General features: G+C 40.2%; 1 protein-coding gene across 1 annotated transcript; it reads left to right on the top strand.

The window, feature by feature from the left end:
- The first annotated feature begins 2481 nt into the window (after positions 1-2481).
- Positions 2482-15837, top strand: LOC134660950 (neural cell adhesion molecule 2-like). The gene is made up of 12 exons (XM_063516836.1): positions 2482-2648; positions 2998-3170; positions 7142-7255; positions 7594-7791; positions 8252-8406; positions 8549-8693; positions 9281-9432; positions 10903-11110; positions 12004-12210; positions 14417-14578; positions 15146-15237; positions 15708-15837. The coding sequence occupies exons 1-12, from the start codon at positions 2482-2484 to the stop codon at positions 15807-15809; spliced, it is 1875 nt and encodes a 624-aa protein (XP_063372906.1). The 3' UTR covers positions 15810-15837.
- The last annotated feature ends 1069 nt before the right edge of the window (positions 15838-16906 follow it).

Raw genomic sequence — 16906 nt, forward strand, 5'->3', positions numbered from 1 at the left:
ACAGCAAGGGGTGGTTCGAGAGTGTAGCGGTGAACGGAGTTCCTGTGACGTTCAAGCTGGACAGTGGTGCGGACGCCTGCGTCATGTCGCGCGACAGCTTCAGGGCGGCAGGGTACAGTGAGGACATTTTGAGCAATGCTGGTACGGTATTGCGGGAGGTTAGTAAGAACGTTTTACCTGTGGTGGGATATTTTCTAGCTGAATTGTCGCATCATAACAGTGAGAAAAAATGCAAAGCTAAAATTTACGTGCTAGACGTGAATTGTAATAATCTATTGTCACGAGATTTATGCAGTGAGTTAAATCTAATTAAAAGAGTAAACGAGATTTCCAATAATAGTAACTGTATTGATTTAGTAAATAAATATAAAACTGTGTTTCATGGGATCGGTCGTTTACCTGGTGTACACAAATTAACTGTGGACGATTCAGTTCCTCCGGTCGTAAGATGTTCAAGGAAAATACCTATTAAATTAAGGCCCCGATTGCGAGAGGAGCTGGACCGTCTGCAGGAGCTAGGTATTATTGAACCAGTGGATGAACCTACCGACTGGGTGTCGAGTATTGTTCTCGTTGAGAAACCGGATGGCAAATTGCGATTGTGTATCGGACCGAAATCATAACCTAACGCATAAATATTACGACGATTTCGAAGACGGAAATAATGCCAATTCCGATACACAATCGCAACGCGCTGTCAGCGATAATAACCCCGGGCGCGCAGACACAGGTGGCTGTTACGTAACGCGCTCCGGCCGGCAGGTCCATCCACCCAACCGTTTGTAATATATATACCTATACCTAAATAAGTAACCTAAAAAATACTACACCATAGTGGGCATAGTGTCTAAAAGTGCTTAATATAAATATAGGTACCTATTGTTCCATATAAAATTGTAAACGAGAAATACCTAAAACATGTTTATAATTAAGTTACCGAATTAATAAATAAGTGTACCCAATTAGTAAATTAAAGCTGTTCTAGCCAAGACGTAATTTAAATAACTATGTAACTACGCAGTTAATACACCCAGGATTTAATAAAATAAAGAATAAAAAATAAAACTATTAGGTAAGTATATTATAAGTATGTAGGTTAGGTACCTACCTAATATAATATTAAGTTATGAACACAACGCATGTAAAAATAAATAAAAATAAAAGGTATCTAAATAAATAGTAGATACTATAAAATATACAATTGTAGTTGGCGGTACTAAAGGCATGTAAATAACTCAATATTGTATAAGGTCAAATAAATAAATTATAAATCATTTAGTTCGTTAAAATACTTATAATTATGTAATCATTGTGTTATCTTGTTAGGCTTTTGTAAGATAAAGTCTAACCAAGACAATTGTAATAATTAGCCTAAGTATACCTATATCTATAGCCCGTTGAAGAGGGGACATGTTGTATATGTAGGTAGAATAGGAATGCATGTATTGAGGGTAGGCTTGGTGAAAATAAATCAGTTCTCTTTGAGTCAGCATATGGATTGTTTCATTGAACTTTTCCTAAACATTACACTTTTAAATATTTTACCTGTACTTATACATAATGTTGTGTTGCAGGCCCCACAATGCTGTTACACTGCGTGATCTTCGGGCTAATATGCATTCCAGTATTTTGTATCGACACAGGTTTGTATTTGCAGTATTTGCACAGCCAGTAAAACTATATTAGCTTAGCACCCCTGCATACACATGCAGAGGTGCCAGGCTAATAGCTTTGCTAAGATAACTAGGTTATACAGTGGTAGGTACGTACTGCAGCATTATGCTTTGGACAGAAACCTTTTTCTTACAAGTTTTTATATTTTTATAATTTAAATGACTGTTACATTTTTATTACTTGCAGCCTTCACTCCTGGCTGTTCCTTCTTGGTACCAGTAGGGAATAGGAATGGTTACGCCAACTAGGCTTCTTTTCCGATGAGACTGATTTCCGTGGCATTTTTCATATTAAGATTGATTTCCGTGGCATTTTTATTCATAAGGTTGATAATATATGGGGTTGATCTTGTGGCGATATTTTTTTTTCCATAGTTCCTACAGTAGTAGGTAGTTGTGCTCGAATAGATATTCCATATTTGAATTGAAATTAGCATAGTGGTTCTTTACCAGTTTGCAAGTTTTACATACTTTTTATCTAGCAGAGAAGTTTGATTAATTATGTCCATAGACAATTAAATAATGTGATTGTACTGTATGTATACAACTACATGCAAAAGGATATTTAAGGATGACTCACGCTAGACCGGGTCGATGCGTCCGACACGTCATTTCCTATGACGGCTGAACGGTGATCACGTGGTGCTTTCCATAGAAAACGAAGCGCTGGAAGCTCCGGCCCTCCCCGGCCCGGTCTAGCGTGAATCATCCTTTACTCTTAAGTACTTTTCCGATCCCATTTCATATCACTTCACATATTGATAATAATGAAAGTCATTTCATGACATAACCCCTAAAGTAGGTAATGATGTTGTGCACAGAAGTGGTGGTTCTGCGAGCCGTGAGGGGTCATGACGCGAGGCTGCCCTGCGGCCAAGGCAAGGTGTTCCTAGACGGGCCTGACGCTTACGTGCTGTGGCTCAAGAACGAGAGGGAATTCCTCTACCGCTTCCCTAATGAGGAGACTCAACGAAAGTAAGTGTGGCGGGAATTTAGTTGTGAATTAGTTTTAGTTACCCATTATGCATGCCAAATTCACCTCCTCCTGAGACCCCGAAACATTTGTTTTTGAATTTGGAACCCTTAGTTACTCAATAAAAGTTCAAAATATTTTTTGGAATATGTACAAAAATTTGTACGCAGGGTCTTAGGAGGTTATTATTAAAAATGTTTATTGCAAAATTATTAATTATCTTTATCAGACTTACTCCATCTGTCGCTAAGGGCCGGTACGACTGCACGGCAACTGCAACGTCGGCGGCAATTCCCATACAAGTTGCAGTCCATCTGTCTGTACCGGCCCTAACAAACACTACTTCCCCAGATCACTCTCACTAGACCAAGTATTCGGCACGACGTGCATCGCGGGCGCCTGCCACGACGACACCTCTCTCCTTCTAAAGCGCGTGAGCGACAGAGACAGCGGCGTTTATCGCTGCCGCGTGCACTATCAGGCGTCGCCGTCGGTGGACTATGTCATCGATATAAGGCTGGTTGGTGAGTAGTTGTGTAAGGTCAATGTGGATAATTCCGTCATAGGGACTATTCCGTCCACGAGAGTATATTTTTTTGATTTTCAATCGTTGAAAAAAAAACCATCTGCTTTTTATTGCTGAAACTAAAAGCAATCGCTGCTTTACGATGAAATTATCAATTTTGTTCGTTGTTGAAGAAAAACGCTAGTAGACGGAATAGTTCCTATGACGGAATTAGCCACATTGACCTTACGGGTCAATTTCACCAAACGAGCATTTTTGTCTAATTCCCATGGAATTTTGAAATACCAACATTACACAAAAAAAAATATGCTGATAATTTGATAAAAAATATAATAAACATTAATTTTCTTATGGGGTAAAAATATTCATAAAACTATAAAAGTTATTTCAATTTAAAATTTTGGTCAGGGCACGGGAATTAGTGTGTCCATGGGAATTAGATTTTACTAGCACGAAAATTAGAACATGGCACAGGAATTGTTTTCTTAGCTTATTTTGGTAGTTAAAACTATTATTTATGTATATTTTAATCTACAATAATATACTTCAACCATACTGAAGCGGCATCGAACATATTTATCTACTTTAATTTTAGTTTCGGACGACAAATCTACGAAAGTATGATACACTAAAAACTACGTATTTGACTAATAGTTTCCTTGATTTTAATGGCAACTAATCTCTCTTTCTTAGTAAAATATATATATTTCAAAACAATACTTTGAGTAGTTGCGTAAACATGTCCGCCTTACATACAAAACTATTCATTAAAAAGTGTCATTATGTATCTGCATGTAGATAGGTACAAGGTGTATGATCTGCTTTATGGCCGTATAGGAAATGATACTAAGAAATAAATAGGGGCACAGAGAGAAGAAGTTATTGTGTAAGTTAATCTGAAGAAATCGAATATGCTGCCTTCATAAATTCATAACACAAACAATTGTTTAACCACATATGAGGTAAGCTGGGGTAAGACTATCACCGGGGTAAGACTATCACAGACAGACAGACATGACGAATCCATAAGGGTTCCGTTTTTTGCCATTTGGCTACGGAACCCTAATAAGGTATCTAATAGTATTACGGTTTTAATACCCCCCTGGCATTGTCTAAAATAACCGACTTGGTTTCACATTACATCTCAAAACTTTTTTTGTAGTAGAAGAACTGCGTTGCGAGATTTGCATCTTTTTACATGTAATGTTTTTGATAGGATCCCATCTCTTTTTGTAGGCTGTCCTTCTTTTCAGGTAATCATACCCATACCATACTGATACTATGTATACACATATCATAACTATATACATCTTTATTCATACTCACATCGTACATCGTAGTGTACCTTTACTTTCCCTACTAATTGTAAGAACTAAAAGGTAAATTTGTTATCGCATATATTTATAGTATGTATATAATATTGTTTACATGTAAATTAATTAGTGCACGCTAGCCTTAAAAATGTTGATTTATAAGTGTATCTCATGTAAGTGAATTTTGTAAATTCTTAATGAGATAATAAATGTCTTAAACCATATATATATTTCTATAGGATTACAAACTTATTTATGCAGTTATTAGATCTTTAGAACGTGACTAATATTGCAGTATTATTAGATTTTTATTGGCTTAAAAAGCTTAAACCTAATTACGTTTCAAATTTGGAACTTGTGGGTATGCTAGAAGTACCTTAGAATAATGATGATCGTGAGTGATTGTGTCAGTGACAAAACTAAGGGATTTTAAAGTGCATTAATTCTTAGATTACATGTTCAAATTAAATGTTATTTTGACCGTGCCACTTTGTTTTGCTCGACTTGGCGGCGGCACTGCCGTGTCCCCAGATGCTTTGTCCTTCCCCGGGCCTCAAACTATCTCCATGCAAAATATCATCAACATGATATTGGTTCAGCGGTTTAAGCGTGACGAGATAACAGACAGACAGACAGAGATACTTTCGCATTTATAATATAGTAAGAATAGGATATATTTAATTTTTCTTGTATTAGAAAAGCTAATTTATAACAACTAATCTATTAAATGAGCAATTCTTGTATATATTTCGGGGATCTCGGAAACGGCTCTAACGATTTCGATGAAATTTTATCATATATGAGGGTTTTCTGGGGTGAAAAATCTATCTAGGTAGGTGTTATCTCTGGAAAAACGCGCATTTTTGAGTTTTTAGGTAGGTAGGTACCTATATGTTTTCCAAGCAAAGCTCGGTCTCCCAGATATTTAAACTTTATACGGCATACGCTGTCAGCTGTCAAATTTACAAAAACAAAACATTGCAAATGTGATTCATTTTGTTTCATGTAACCTTAGGTACAGGTATTATAATATGTAATAATTCCAGAAATAGTTTTATGTTTATATAATATTTTAATGTTATAATATGATCAATGAATAAGGTAAGGTGGGGCAAGACTAACAGTACAAGGATTCCATACAAGTGATAGTCTTACCCCGGTGTCGTCTTACCCCACCTTACCTACGTATTAAAATTGCCCGGGTTATTCGGGTCGATCCTGTATGTAAGTACTATAGTACTTATACTAAAAAACTATTCACAGATTTTTGTGCATTCTTTAAGATTTCCTTAAATGTAAAATAGAAAGATATACGTCGTATTATTATTACATATAATATATATTCAATGCCAATATATATAAGTAATAATAATATGACGTAAACATTGCCAATTAACTTACAGTGCCCCCAATAAAAGATTTGTTGACAATATATGTAATACTTTCTAATTCCCGTGCCACTTAATCAGCTGTTTTAGGTAAATTTGTTATGGGAATTAGGGCACGGAAATTAGAATTCGTAATAAAAAAATTCGCCAAAAATTTAAATCGTGTTTGACCAAACTGTTATGTTATCGCTTACATAAAGATACATAAAGGGCTCCTAAATATGACAATTGCTATTGAAAAGCTGTGTGGAAAATAAAATTTATAAGGGGCATCGAAATTAGAAAAAAATTGTCGCCCACCCGGATTCCGAAATACTTACGCGATTTGCTCGAACACGCCGCGGCTTGACTTACATCCGCTTGCTTTGAGAGACAGCCGAATACTGCCAGTACAGGTGAGGCGGGACACGAGGCGGTTCAAATACAAACGTCGGCTGTCAGAGCCCTTTGAGTTTTGCCGACGAAATTTTACTCGCGCGCTCGGACAAAATTTAAACATCGATCACGAGTTATTTACCACAATGAAGTTAATAGTATATGTGCTCAGTGATAGTAAATATCATCTAGTTTAAGTATTTGACACTAAATTAGTGATACTAATGTAGAATTTTTCGTAGGATTTTTCATTATGCTCAAAAGTAGATTCCGGACAGGGCACGGGAGTAGTAATTTGAGCCTTTAGGTATTTTTATGTGTACTCTAAAAACCAACTAATCAGTGAATTCATATGGAACTCGGTGTGATAGTGTGACTTCTTTATGTAAAAAAAAATTGGTAAGTATTGTCTGATGCTAACCCGCGATTTTCATCACGGACAGAAAAAAAATCGTGTTCAGAAATTGACCCTTACGTATTGTTTTGCCCCAATAAGTATCTGTGGTTTACTAACCCTTTGTCTGTGTTTTTAACTACGAAATACTGTTATTTGAGATTACGTTATACCTTTCTTCTATATTTATTTATGTATATATAATAATATTGATATATATATATTGAGGATCTCGGAAACGGCTCTAACGATTTCGATGGAATTTGCTATGGGGATTTTCGGGGGCGAAAAATCGATCTAGCTAGATTTTATCTCAGGGAAAATGCGCAATTTTGAGTTTTTATATGTTGTCCGAGCAAAGATCTGTCTCCCAGATATTGACATTTAAATAACACTTGGCACAGTCTGTGCTATCAAAATCGCTGCCAAGTTAGATAATTGGTAGGTACCTATAATTGTAAGTAGTAGTTTATGCTTTAGAATCACGAATATGTTTCAGATTCCCCCGGCACGCCTCAGATCTACAACGACGCTGATGAACCACTGAAGAGAGGTCACATCCAGCACATCAGCCTCGGAACCAACTTCACTCTCACCTGCGAAGTTGCTGACGGTAAGTAGATACATATTATTAATATTCATATGTATGGACTGTGAAAGAGATACCCCAAACCAGGATCTTCCGAGCGTCGGTGTCTAGTGGCTGCTCGACTCAACGTTGGCGCAACTGCACAGCGACACCATTTTCCATAGCGCTGACTACCTACCTGGGGAGGTTCCTATTTAAACGTGAATGTAGACGTACTTTACAGTTTTTAAAAAATATCTCATAAGTCATAAACGTCCCCTACAACCGCTCCGTCATTTTTTGCTATTTGTTTTATTAATAAGTATAAACACGTTACGTGTTTACTGTGTATAGCCTTAAATCTCTTTTTCTATGTCTCTCAGAGCCTGACACGCTCCTGTTCTGGCGTCGCAACGGTGTCGTGGTCGAGCGCGCCGAGGCGTCGCGCCCGCGCACGCTGCGCGCTACAGTTAGCGTGACCAACGCGACGCGCGCCGAGCTAGACGCGCACTACGAGTGCCTCGCGCAGAACGCCGACGTGACGGAACCCCTGAGCACAAGTGTGCTGGTCACTATGTATTGTGAGTACCTAATCTACTCGTATAGTCCGTAGATTTGAAGTTGGCCCCGAACGGCTAATCCTTTGTCTATTGTTAAGTAAATCGGCACGTGCCACTCCTTGCCGTTCGGGTCCAGCTTCAAATCTACGGACTATAATAGACCACACACGTGTGCGTGTGTACGCACATACACGATACACGGCCGTCGTGAACGCTGCTCGCACTGTTAGTGTTTGAGAAAGGAGACCTAGGCTCTCCGAAACATGTCGCGCGAGTGACTTAAAACAAGTGAGTCTAAGCCCTAAAATTATTCAATGTTAGTATGTCTCACAACAGTTTAAATTCGACTATAATAGTGTTTACTTAGTACACAAGTAGTGCAGTAAGTTCCTCTGTGTTTTATTATATGACCGCGCACGCTTATGACAGCCGGGGTAAACTCGATTTGTCCAGTGACATTTATTTGTTTCTTTAATTTCAGTGCCCCCTCTAAGCGTGGAGATCCGTCTGAACAACAATGTAGATTTTGAAGCCGGCCAACCGCGAGTGGTGGACTGCGTGGTTGTCGGCTGCGTGCCTCCGCCGTCCATCACCTGGCACCTGGGTGACACGCTGCTGAGACCGAGCGTACATAAGGTATAAATCAGCTTGATCTGGCAAACACTACATAAACGCCGTATTTATTATAGTTTGCACTATATTGTCAGTTATAGTTTGCAGCAGCGGGACTAACATTTCGTGGTCTCTGCGTCACATAATATTATCTTAAAATTTGCAGGAACTCCACGACGGCAACTACACAGTATCCTCATTGACACTAGCGCCATCTCTCCGCGACGGCGGGCGCGAGCTCGCGTGCCGCGCGCACAACTCCCATCTCCTCGGCCAGGTCTTCCAGGACCAGGTCACGCTGAACGTGGGCTGTGAGTGTACTAAGTATTGCTACTCCACGCTAGATGGCGTCAACAATTTACCGTTATGTTACACTTCGAAAAATAGGCATTTCTTGGCGTGGTTTAAAATTTAAATTAATTAGTTGGAAATTCCAGGCGCTGAGCAACAGAAATATTATTACCCGTTACTATTGATGTGGGTATTGGCAAAACTTCTTGTTTTGCGCTTATATTTATGTTCTTGATGGTGATCAAAGACATAGAGAAAAAAATACATAGAGTGCTCACTCCATACATCAGTTTTAGTACCAAAAAGACTATTAGCATCTAGCATCGAGTAGCGGAACTATCAGTACTGCTACTTGACAATATATGTAGCACCGACCGGAAAGTCTTATCTCAATAGCATAAGACTTTCCGGTCGGTGCTACATCTATTGTCAAGTAGCAGTACCTACTGATAGTTCCGCTACTCGATGCTAGATGTAGACACTGAAATTAGTAGTCTGAACTGATGTATGGAGTGAGCACTGTATGTATTTTTTTCTCTATGTCAAAGAGTAAGAGTTGTATACTTTTATATGGACAAAACTCCTAACTTCTTCCTAATCGCTTCAGATCGCCCAGTCTGCCTGTCAAGTGGCGAGGAGACCATCGGGGCCGTGCCCGGAGAGGCCGAGACAGTGACCTGCGCGGCGGAGGCGTCACCCGAGCCCCTGCAGTTTAGCTGGACCTTCGCGGACTCGCGCACCCTGTATACCAGCGTTAAGGTAGTTTCAGATACGTTTACCTCAAAATACGTTTAGATTTTTTTTTCCATGTATCTGTTTTCTTTTTATTTTAATATTATTATTATAGTTTTTTTATGTAATTCGACATTAAGAGACCTTATACACCTCTAAGTAATTGTATTACGTTAGTTTGATTTGGTAGTTCTAATAGTTGTATTTAATAATTGTTGATGTAAAAATTATTTTGCTTGTATGTAAATTCAATGTTGACGTGTAAAAGTGCCCTTGTGGCCTATTTGCTGAATAAATGTTGAAGTTGAAGTTGAAGATCGCCCAGTCTTTCTGTCAAGTTTCACCGTAGAGAACGTGGAGCATTGACGTATATCTCAGGACTGGCCTTACGGGCAATCGCGCACCCTCTATACCAGCGTTAAGTTAAGGTAGCTTCAGATCGCCCAGTCTGCCTGTCAAGTGTTCACCGTAGGACTAGCCTTACGGGAAATAAGAATGACGCATGAATGGGGCCATTACAGCGGTGTGACACCGCTACAGCGCAATTGGTTGATGAGTTCGCATCACGCGCGCGTTTGGTCGTTACGTTGCGTTAGACTGCACGATTGGCTCGAATTCGTGAGTGACACCGCTGAACTAGTACCATTTTTAGTGCCCGTAAGGCCCGTCCTTGACCGTCAATGACGTGGAGACTTAAAGAAGAACATAAAATACTATCTGGGCACTTTCAAGAGATGTTTAAGCGCAAATACAACACCAGTCTGAGGGACATCACCTAAACCTACAAACTCATATGTTTGGAATAAACTCTCAAAAGACGTGTGGTTTCGACACAAATGTGAACCAGCTTAAAAATAAATTACACGATTAATGATTACTGGATTCAGGCCTGCTTATTAAATAATAATCTTATCTTATCTTATAGGTATCTTTAAACGAGTAATTCTTATTTTATGTTTTTTCATTTCATTTATTTTTTCTTTTTAAAGTTACTCGCCAAACTGCTTAACAAGCAGTTTGTTGACGTCATGCTCCCGGCAGAACCACCTCATATTTAACATGGCGAGACAGTGCTCATTTTTCCAGTTACATGCACCTACTTTTAAGTTGTTATCATGCTATGCTTATTGCTTATTTATTTATATATTTCGGGGATCTCGGAAACGGCTCTGACGATTTCGATGAAATTTTGTTTTCGGGGGCGATAAATCGATCTAGCTAGGTCTCTGGGAAAACGCGCAATTTCGAGTTTTTATATGTTTTCCGAGCAAATCCCGGTCTCCCAGACATTGACATTTAAATAACACTTTGCACAGTCTGTGCTATCATAATCGCTGCCGAGTGAAAATTTGTAGGTACATAATATATATTATCTCGGTCACCCAGATACGAGTATTAATTCAAATTCAAATTCAAAATTATTTATTTCATGTGATTTACACACATAGCTATATACAACAATAAACATAATGGATAAAATTGGCCAACGTATTTCAGAAAGTGCCAGGCCACCAGCACCGCTACAGCTCGACGCTCACCTGGCTGCCGCGAGCCGGCGACTACGGCGCGCTGCTCTGCCGCGCGACGAATTCGTTCGGCGAGCAGAAGCGCGCGTGCGCGTACGCGGTGGCGCGGGGCGGCGCGCCGCGGGCGCCGCGGTGCGCGCTCAACGAGGCGGGGACTCTGAGGATTCAGTGCAAGAAAGGTGAGGTTCCGGAGGTTTTTGGACGCCAATGACCGACATATCCGCACCGTAGGTTCAACGCCAAAGACCGATTAATTCGTCACATATCACAGAGTAATATAGACCTACGTGCATATGTATAAAGTTCAATTTCAGTTTTGACGCTTCGGTGACGTGGCGTCAGCGTGACAGCTTTTGTGTTTGACACGGCGTCGAAAAGGTTAATTCTACGTTAGTTAGATAACAGAAAAGAACACAAATCCTAAACCGTGAAGAGCTTGAGATTCCATTCAAAGAAAGAAAAATAAGTTTTGGTTTTTTAGAAGTCTACGTTTGACAGACATTTGACATGACAACGCACATCCTAAACCATCGAAGGAAAGACCTTGATATTTGAAACGTATAGTATTCTTCTAATGTACCACTTAGGAAAGGTACTAGGCAGTTAGAACAAACCCTAAGAAATAAAAAAACAACGGGTTTCACTCCGGGAGTGCCGGCAGAAGTGAAAACTCAATGACATTTCGATCAGGTCACTTGTCCGTCTTACAAATTTTCAATCTGTCGAATCCGTCGGTCACGTGACCTGCCGCGAGTTTAACATTTTTTCCCTACCTCAAAAAGTGCACAGCGCCGCTAAAAAAGGTTTCACTTCAAAAAATCATTATGGCGTCGTCGCATATTCTCTTAGGGTCACTTGCACCATCCACTAACTTGGGGTTAACCGGTTAAACCGTTAACCCAGTGTCAAATTATACATGGTAACCATATGATAAGGTTTAACCGGTTAAGCTCGGGTTTGTGGGATTGTGCACGTGGCTGTTAGTCATAAATTTAAGGTGTCAAGGCAGATTCTCTTAATTAAAATTGCTTTTGGAAGTCACAATAAAAAAAAAAACAATTAACCGTTCCAGATTGGGACGGCGGCCGCCCCCAAACCATCCACCTCGTGGTCCGCGACTCGACCGGTACGGTGGTCACCAACGCTTCCGACGCCGCGGGCCACTTCCAGCTGGCGTTGGCCGGGCGCAACCTGAGTGCGGTGGTGTACGCGACCAACAGTCGGGGCCGGAGCGACGAGGTCGAGTTACAGATGCAGAATACACCGATGAGCGCTTTTGGTGAGTCTTTAAGAGGATACAGGAGCTGAGATATAAATATTTTCTCGTCTCGCTAACGGAAGCGGCTCCTAAAACTAGTGCGATAAGGACAAGGGGAAAAATCCTGCGTAAAAATATCAAAAAACGCGGTTTCGTACTCGACTGTTTCCTCCTCCAAAACTTATTCAAATGTATCGAAATTTTGAGATCTAAATGGCAATGAAATGATCTGTGTCCGTCCGGACTGTTTGGCTTTTTACACTAATTGATGTCAGTTTTGAATGCTTCATGCTTCTCTTTACGGCCTAGTAAATTAGACCGTTTTTGCTAATATTTGAAGTGCTCTAGCGCCTTTTAAATAACAAAAATATAAAAAAAAAACAGTTCGACACAGATAATAATAATAATAATAATCTGTGTTGATAAATCGAGAAATGACCACTCAGTTGCCTCTTAAGGATATACAGATTTAAAGATAAAAGATTTTATCACTGAGGTGAGGTGGTGGGGTGAGGAGGAGGTAAGGAGCGTCCCTTTATGCGGTAAGAGTGACACCTAGACCGACGGTTGGACGCTACCCCGCAAAAATAATCAAGTGTCATAGCGGGCGTCAGTCGTTCTAGTTCTTTAAATATAAATATTTTTAATGTGATTATTATCTTCATAAAAGAACAAATTTAATATTTATATCTAAAATTACAAATTAAAATTATAAATTAAAAAAAAAGACAACGCTTCAAGTCGTTCCCGGCGCAAAGGTGCCCATGATGCTCGCAGCATTGCCACGCTGGATCACCAGGGACAGCCTTTGCACGAGGAACGACTCGGAGCGGGGGCCTTCCCCTTTCTGTCTGAGTCGATGTCCTAAGTCGCGTGTGAAGCGTTTCGCGTCGGCTCCCCAGCAACCCGCCGTTTCAACTGCGAAAGGGACGATTATGTAGGCAGGGGAGAGGGGATCATATTTACGACGCTTCACATCCGCTTGTGTTTCCGCTGCCGCTCCGGCCACGCGTGAGGTACGGCTGACATGGGAGGCGGCGAAGGTGCTGACGCACGTAGCGTCCCATACCAAACACCGCCCCCTTTCCCAAGGTACCAAAGTCAGGCCATCAGGCCGTTTACCGTCGGTACGACTAAGACCTGGTGGCTCAAGTACCGATGGCACACCAGCTGATCTAAGGGCGCGCTGGATCGTATCGTTTAGGGCATGGTGGCGCGGATGCCTACCTGCACATCGGCGACAACTCAGTGCGTGATGACCGTCAGCACCCACCATGGAACCGCAGATGCATAAATGTGGTTGGCATACATCGCAGCCCAGGCGGAGAGCAACGGCCACGCGCAACGAGTTGCCGTCGAGTAAGGTACCCAATTGGGGCGAAGGCAAAGTTCTTTAAATTACTTATACTTACTTTCCTAGCGCGATGACCGAAAATGGGTCTTGGCCTCCAACTCAAGAGCACCCCATTACACTTGGTCCTGTGCGGATTCACGTCAGCTTTCACTGCGAACTGGAGGTCTAGCTCCACTCTATCCGCCCAAGACATTTAGGCCAAACGGGGTAACGTCCAGTTGGTCGACCCAAGTAGACCCTTTTGGCTGCCCGATCTTCACCCATCGTTTCAAGCCCAAGCCAACGGAGACGATGTGCTTTAGTCTCACCTATTGTTTTCGGCTCTTCTATCAGTTGTTCTGTTTCGGCATTCTTTAAATATTATGCGGCTGCCACCTGGCGGATAGAGACTAATACTCTGGTGAAAAAATTAAGTAAAGAAATATAATTCGATAATATCTGGGTGACCGAGCTTCGCTCGGAAAACATAAAAAAACTCGAAAATGCGCGTTTTCCCAGAGATAAGACCTAGCTAGATCGATTTTTCGCCCCCAAAAACCCCCATATAGCAAATTTCATCGAAATCGTTAGAGCCGTTTCCGAGATCCCTATATATATATAAATAAATAAACAAGAATTGCTCGTTTAAAGGTATTAGATAGATTAGATTAGATAGATAGATAGATTAGATTAGATAAATAGATAGATTAGATTAGATAAATAGATAGATGGTCAACCAAATCTTGTCAGTAAAAAAAGGCGCGAAATTCAAATCTTCTATGGGACGATATCCCCTCGCGCCTACATTTTTCAAATTTGGCGTCTTTTTCTACTGACAAGATTTAGTTGACCCAGTATAATTACTGTTTTTAGAAGTCATTTTATTTTTTCCAGCAGTGACAGAACCTACACCGGTCCGCGGTTGGGCACGTTGGCTCGAGGTGTCAGCCATCGTTGTCGTTGCCATTGTCGCTGTAGCGGCGACAACGCTCTGCGTGCGCGCGGTGCGGGCGAGGAGACACACGGACAACCCTGATCTGGTGCCGAGGGCGGACGGTGAGTGTTTGTCGTTGTCACTTTCGCTGTTGCGGCGACAACGCTGTGTCACGCAGACGGATGGATCTGTGTATGCGAACAGTGCAGATACAGATAGTAATAATAAGTGCTTTACACGGAGTGTTAGACGTTTGTCATTGTCACTGTCGCAGCGACTACGTTGTTATGTCTCTGTGTATGTGGTTAAATTCCTCATTCAATCGAAATAACATCAATAAATTGCTCTGATAATTAGCTTAAGATAATTTATAAGTATGTTACGATTCATAAGTGCTTGTTGCTAGGTCTACATGAATAAAGTATATTTTGACTATTGACTGTTGAAATCTTTCACCGTTTTGTGAATAACAAATAAATAAATAATTATTAGGAAACAATCTTATACAGATCAACATAGCCCCAAACTAGCAAAGCTTGTAGGTCGATATACATACTTATACATCTATAGATAAAGTATATACTCTGAACAAATATTCGTAATGAACGCACAAATAAATGTCCTTACTGGGATTTTAAACCAAACATATGTTCCTAAGCTAATCCTAACGAAGTCCGTTTTGGCAACAGGAACGTTCCATCGCGAGCCGGACTTCGTGGGCGGCGAGCGGGTGCTGGGCACGACCAACATTACCGTCAACCAGCTGGCGTCCTGTCAGAATGTAAGACTTTCTACATTTTCACCATTTACATTTTAAACACAGTAGCAATACATTACTTGTTATCTTTTAATCGTAAAAATATACAAGTTGTAATTTTTAATCAAACCAATTTTGGAATATGAGCGCATTACTAAACTACATGCTATATAACCTACCTACATTACATACAGGGATCGGATACCGGTATTTTTTATATGGGAACAAAAACGGTATTTTTTCGTTCTTTGTTAATTATTTCATTTCTAATTGGGCAATCTAATAATACAAAAGTCGTTACGTTACCTATAAACACAATTGACTTCTTATTTCGAGTATAAAAAAAACGAAAAATATGGTTACATATTTTTTTATTACAAAAATCGAAAAATATGGTTAATTTTAAAGTTTTTGCAAAAAACCGGTTCCGATCCCTGATTACATAGGTAGCTAAGTGCCTATACAAATAACACTTAATAATATCATTATTACAGCAGTACTCGTCATCGCCAGTGCCCTCCTGCCGAGTGTTGGTGGGGTGTCCCCACCCCCCGCCAGACACGTGCCCTGCCACGCAACACTCATACTACGTTTAACCCTTCAACCGCCTAACACGTCAACTGACGCGCGTCTCAAGCCTTCACGATGACGCGCCGCAAACGATAGGCGTGGCGTTCGAAGTCTAACACATTGACTGTACAAACTAATACCACAGGGCGTATTTTCATGTGTTTCCTGGAAACAATATAGTTTTTGAGTCGTTGGTCTTACAGACAGCAGCAGAAGTTGTTAAGCGGGCGAGGTGTTCATAATTATCTTGGCACACGAAAGCGGAATCTGACCAAAAGTCCGTTTTCGTCCGAAAATAAAACAGGAATCTGACGAATGTGTCTTAGATCAAATAATAGTACTATAATTCGTTTTTTTAGCATTAGAAATAAGGTAAACAATCTTGATGTGTCTCTTAATTGAAAAACACATTTTAAAAATAAGTTATTTATTTATTTATTTATTTATTTAAACTTTATTGCACAAAAGAAAACTTATCGTACAAAAGGCGGACTTAATGCCAAAAGCATTCTCTACCAGTCAACCTTAAGGCAAAGCAGAGAGATTGTGGGAGTTATGGCAAATATGTAACAATTATGAATCTAATACAATCATTTATATTCCTCTGCTTTCATAAGTAATAGTTTTTGATTTTTAAAAAGCGTTTTTGAATTAAAATACATGTCAAGATCGCTTACCTTCTTGCAAGTTCTTTCTAATGCTAAAAAAAACGAACTATAGGTACAGAAGATATGACCAGATGATACGACAGATATGACCGCTAGGTGGCGCAAGCGCGAGCAGGCGTACGTTCCGTAGCGGTGCGCGGCAACTGCTATGCCTAGACACCAAAATTAGTGTGGGTCGCATGTACTTGTAGCGACGCGACGAAATCGCGGAGTGAGCCACGCCTGCCAATACTGAAAACTGCTATTCTGTTACGGCGTTATAACTTACCTATACAAATGTAACTATAATTAATAACAACCACTTGAACGGAGAGCTTATAAAAAGTGCCTATATACATATTATAGCTTCGTTAGAACTGAATTAGTGCTTCAGGACTTATATTATATGAGGCTGAAATTATAAGTCTCATCACATTTTATAATTCTAGTCAAACTAGCTTTAATGTTGTAAATAA

This window comes from Cydia amplana, chromosome Z, assembly GCF_948474715.1.
Source record: "Cydia amplana chromosome Z, ilCydAmpl1.1, whole genome shotgun sequence".
Lineage (NCBI taxonomy): Eukaryota > Metazoa > Arthropoda > Insecta > Lepidoptera > Tortricidae > Cydia > Cydia amplana.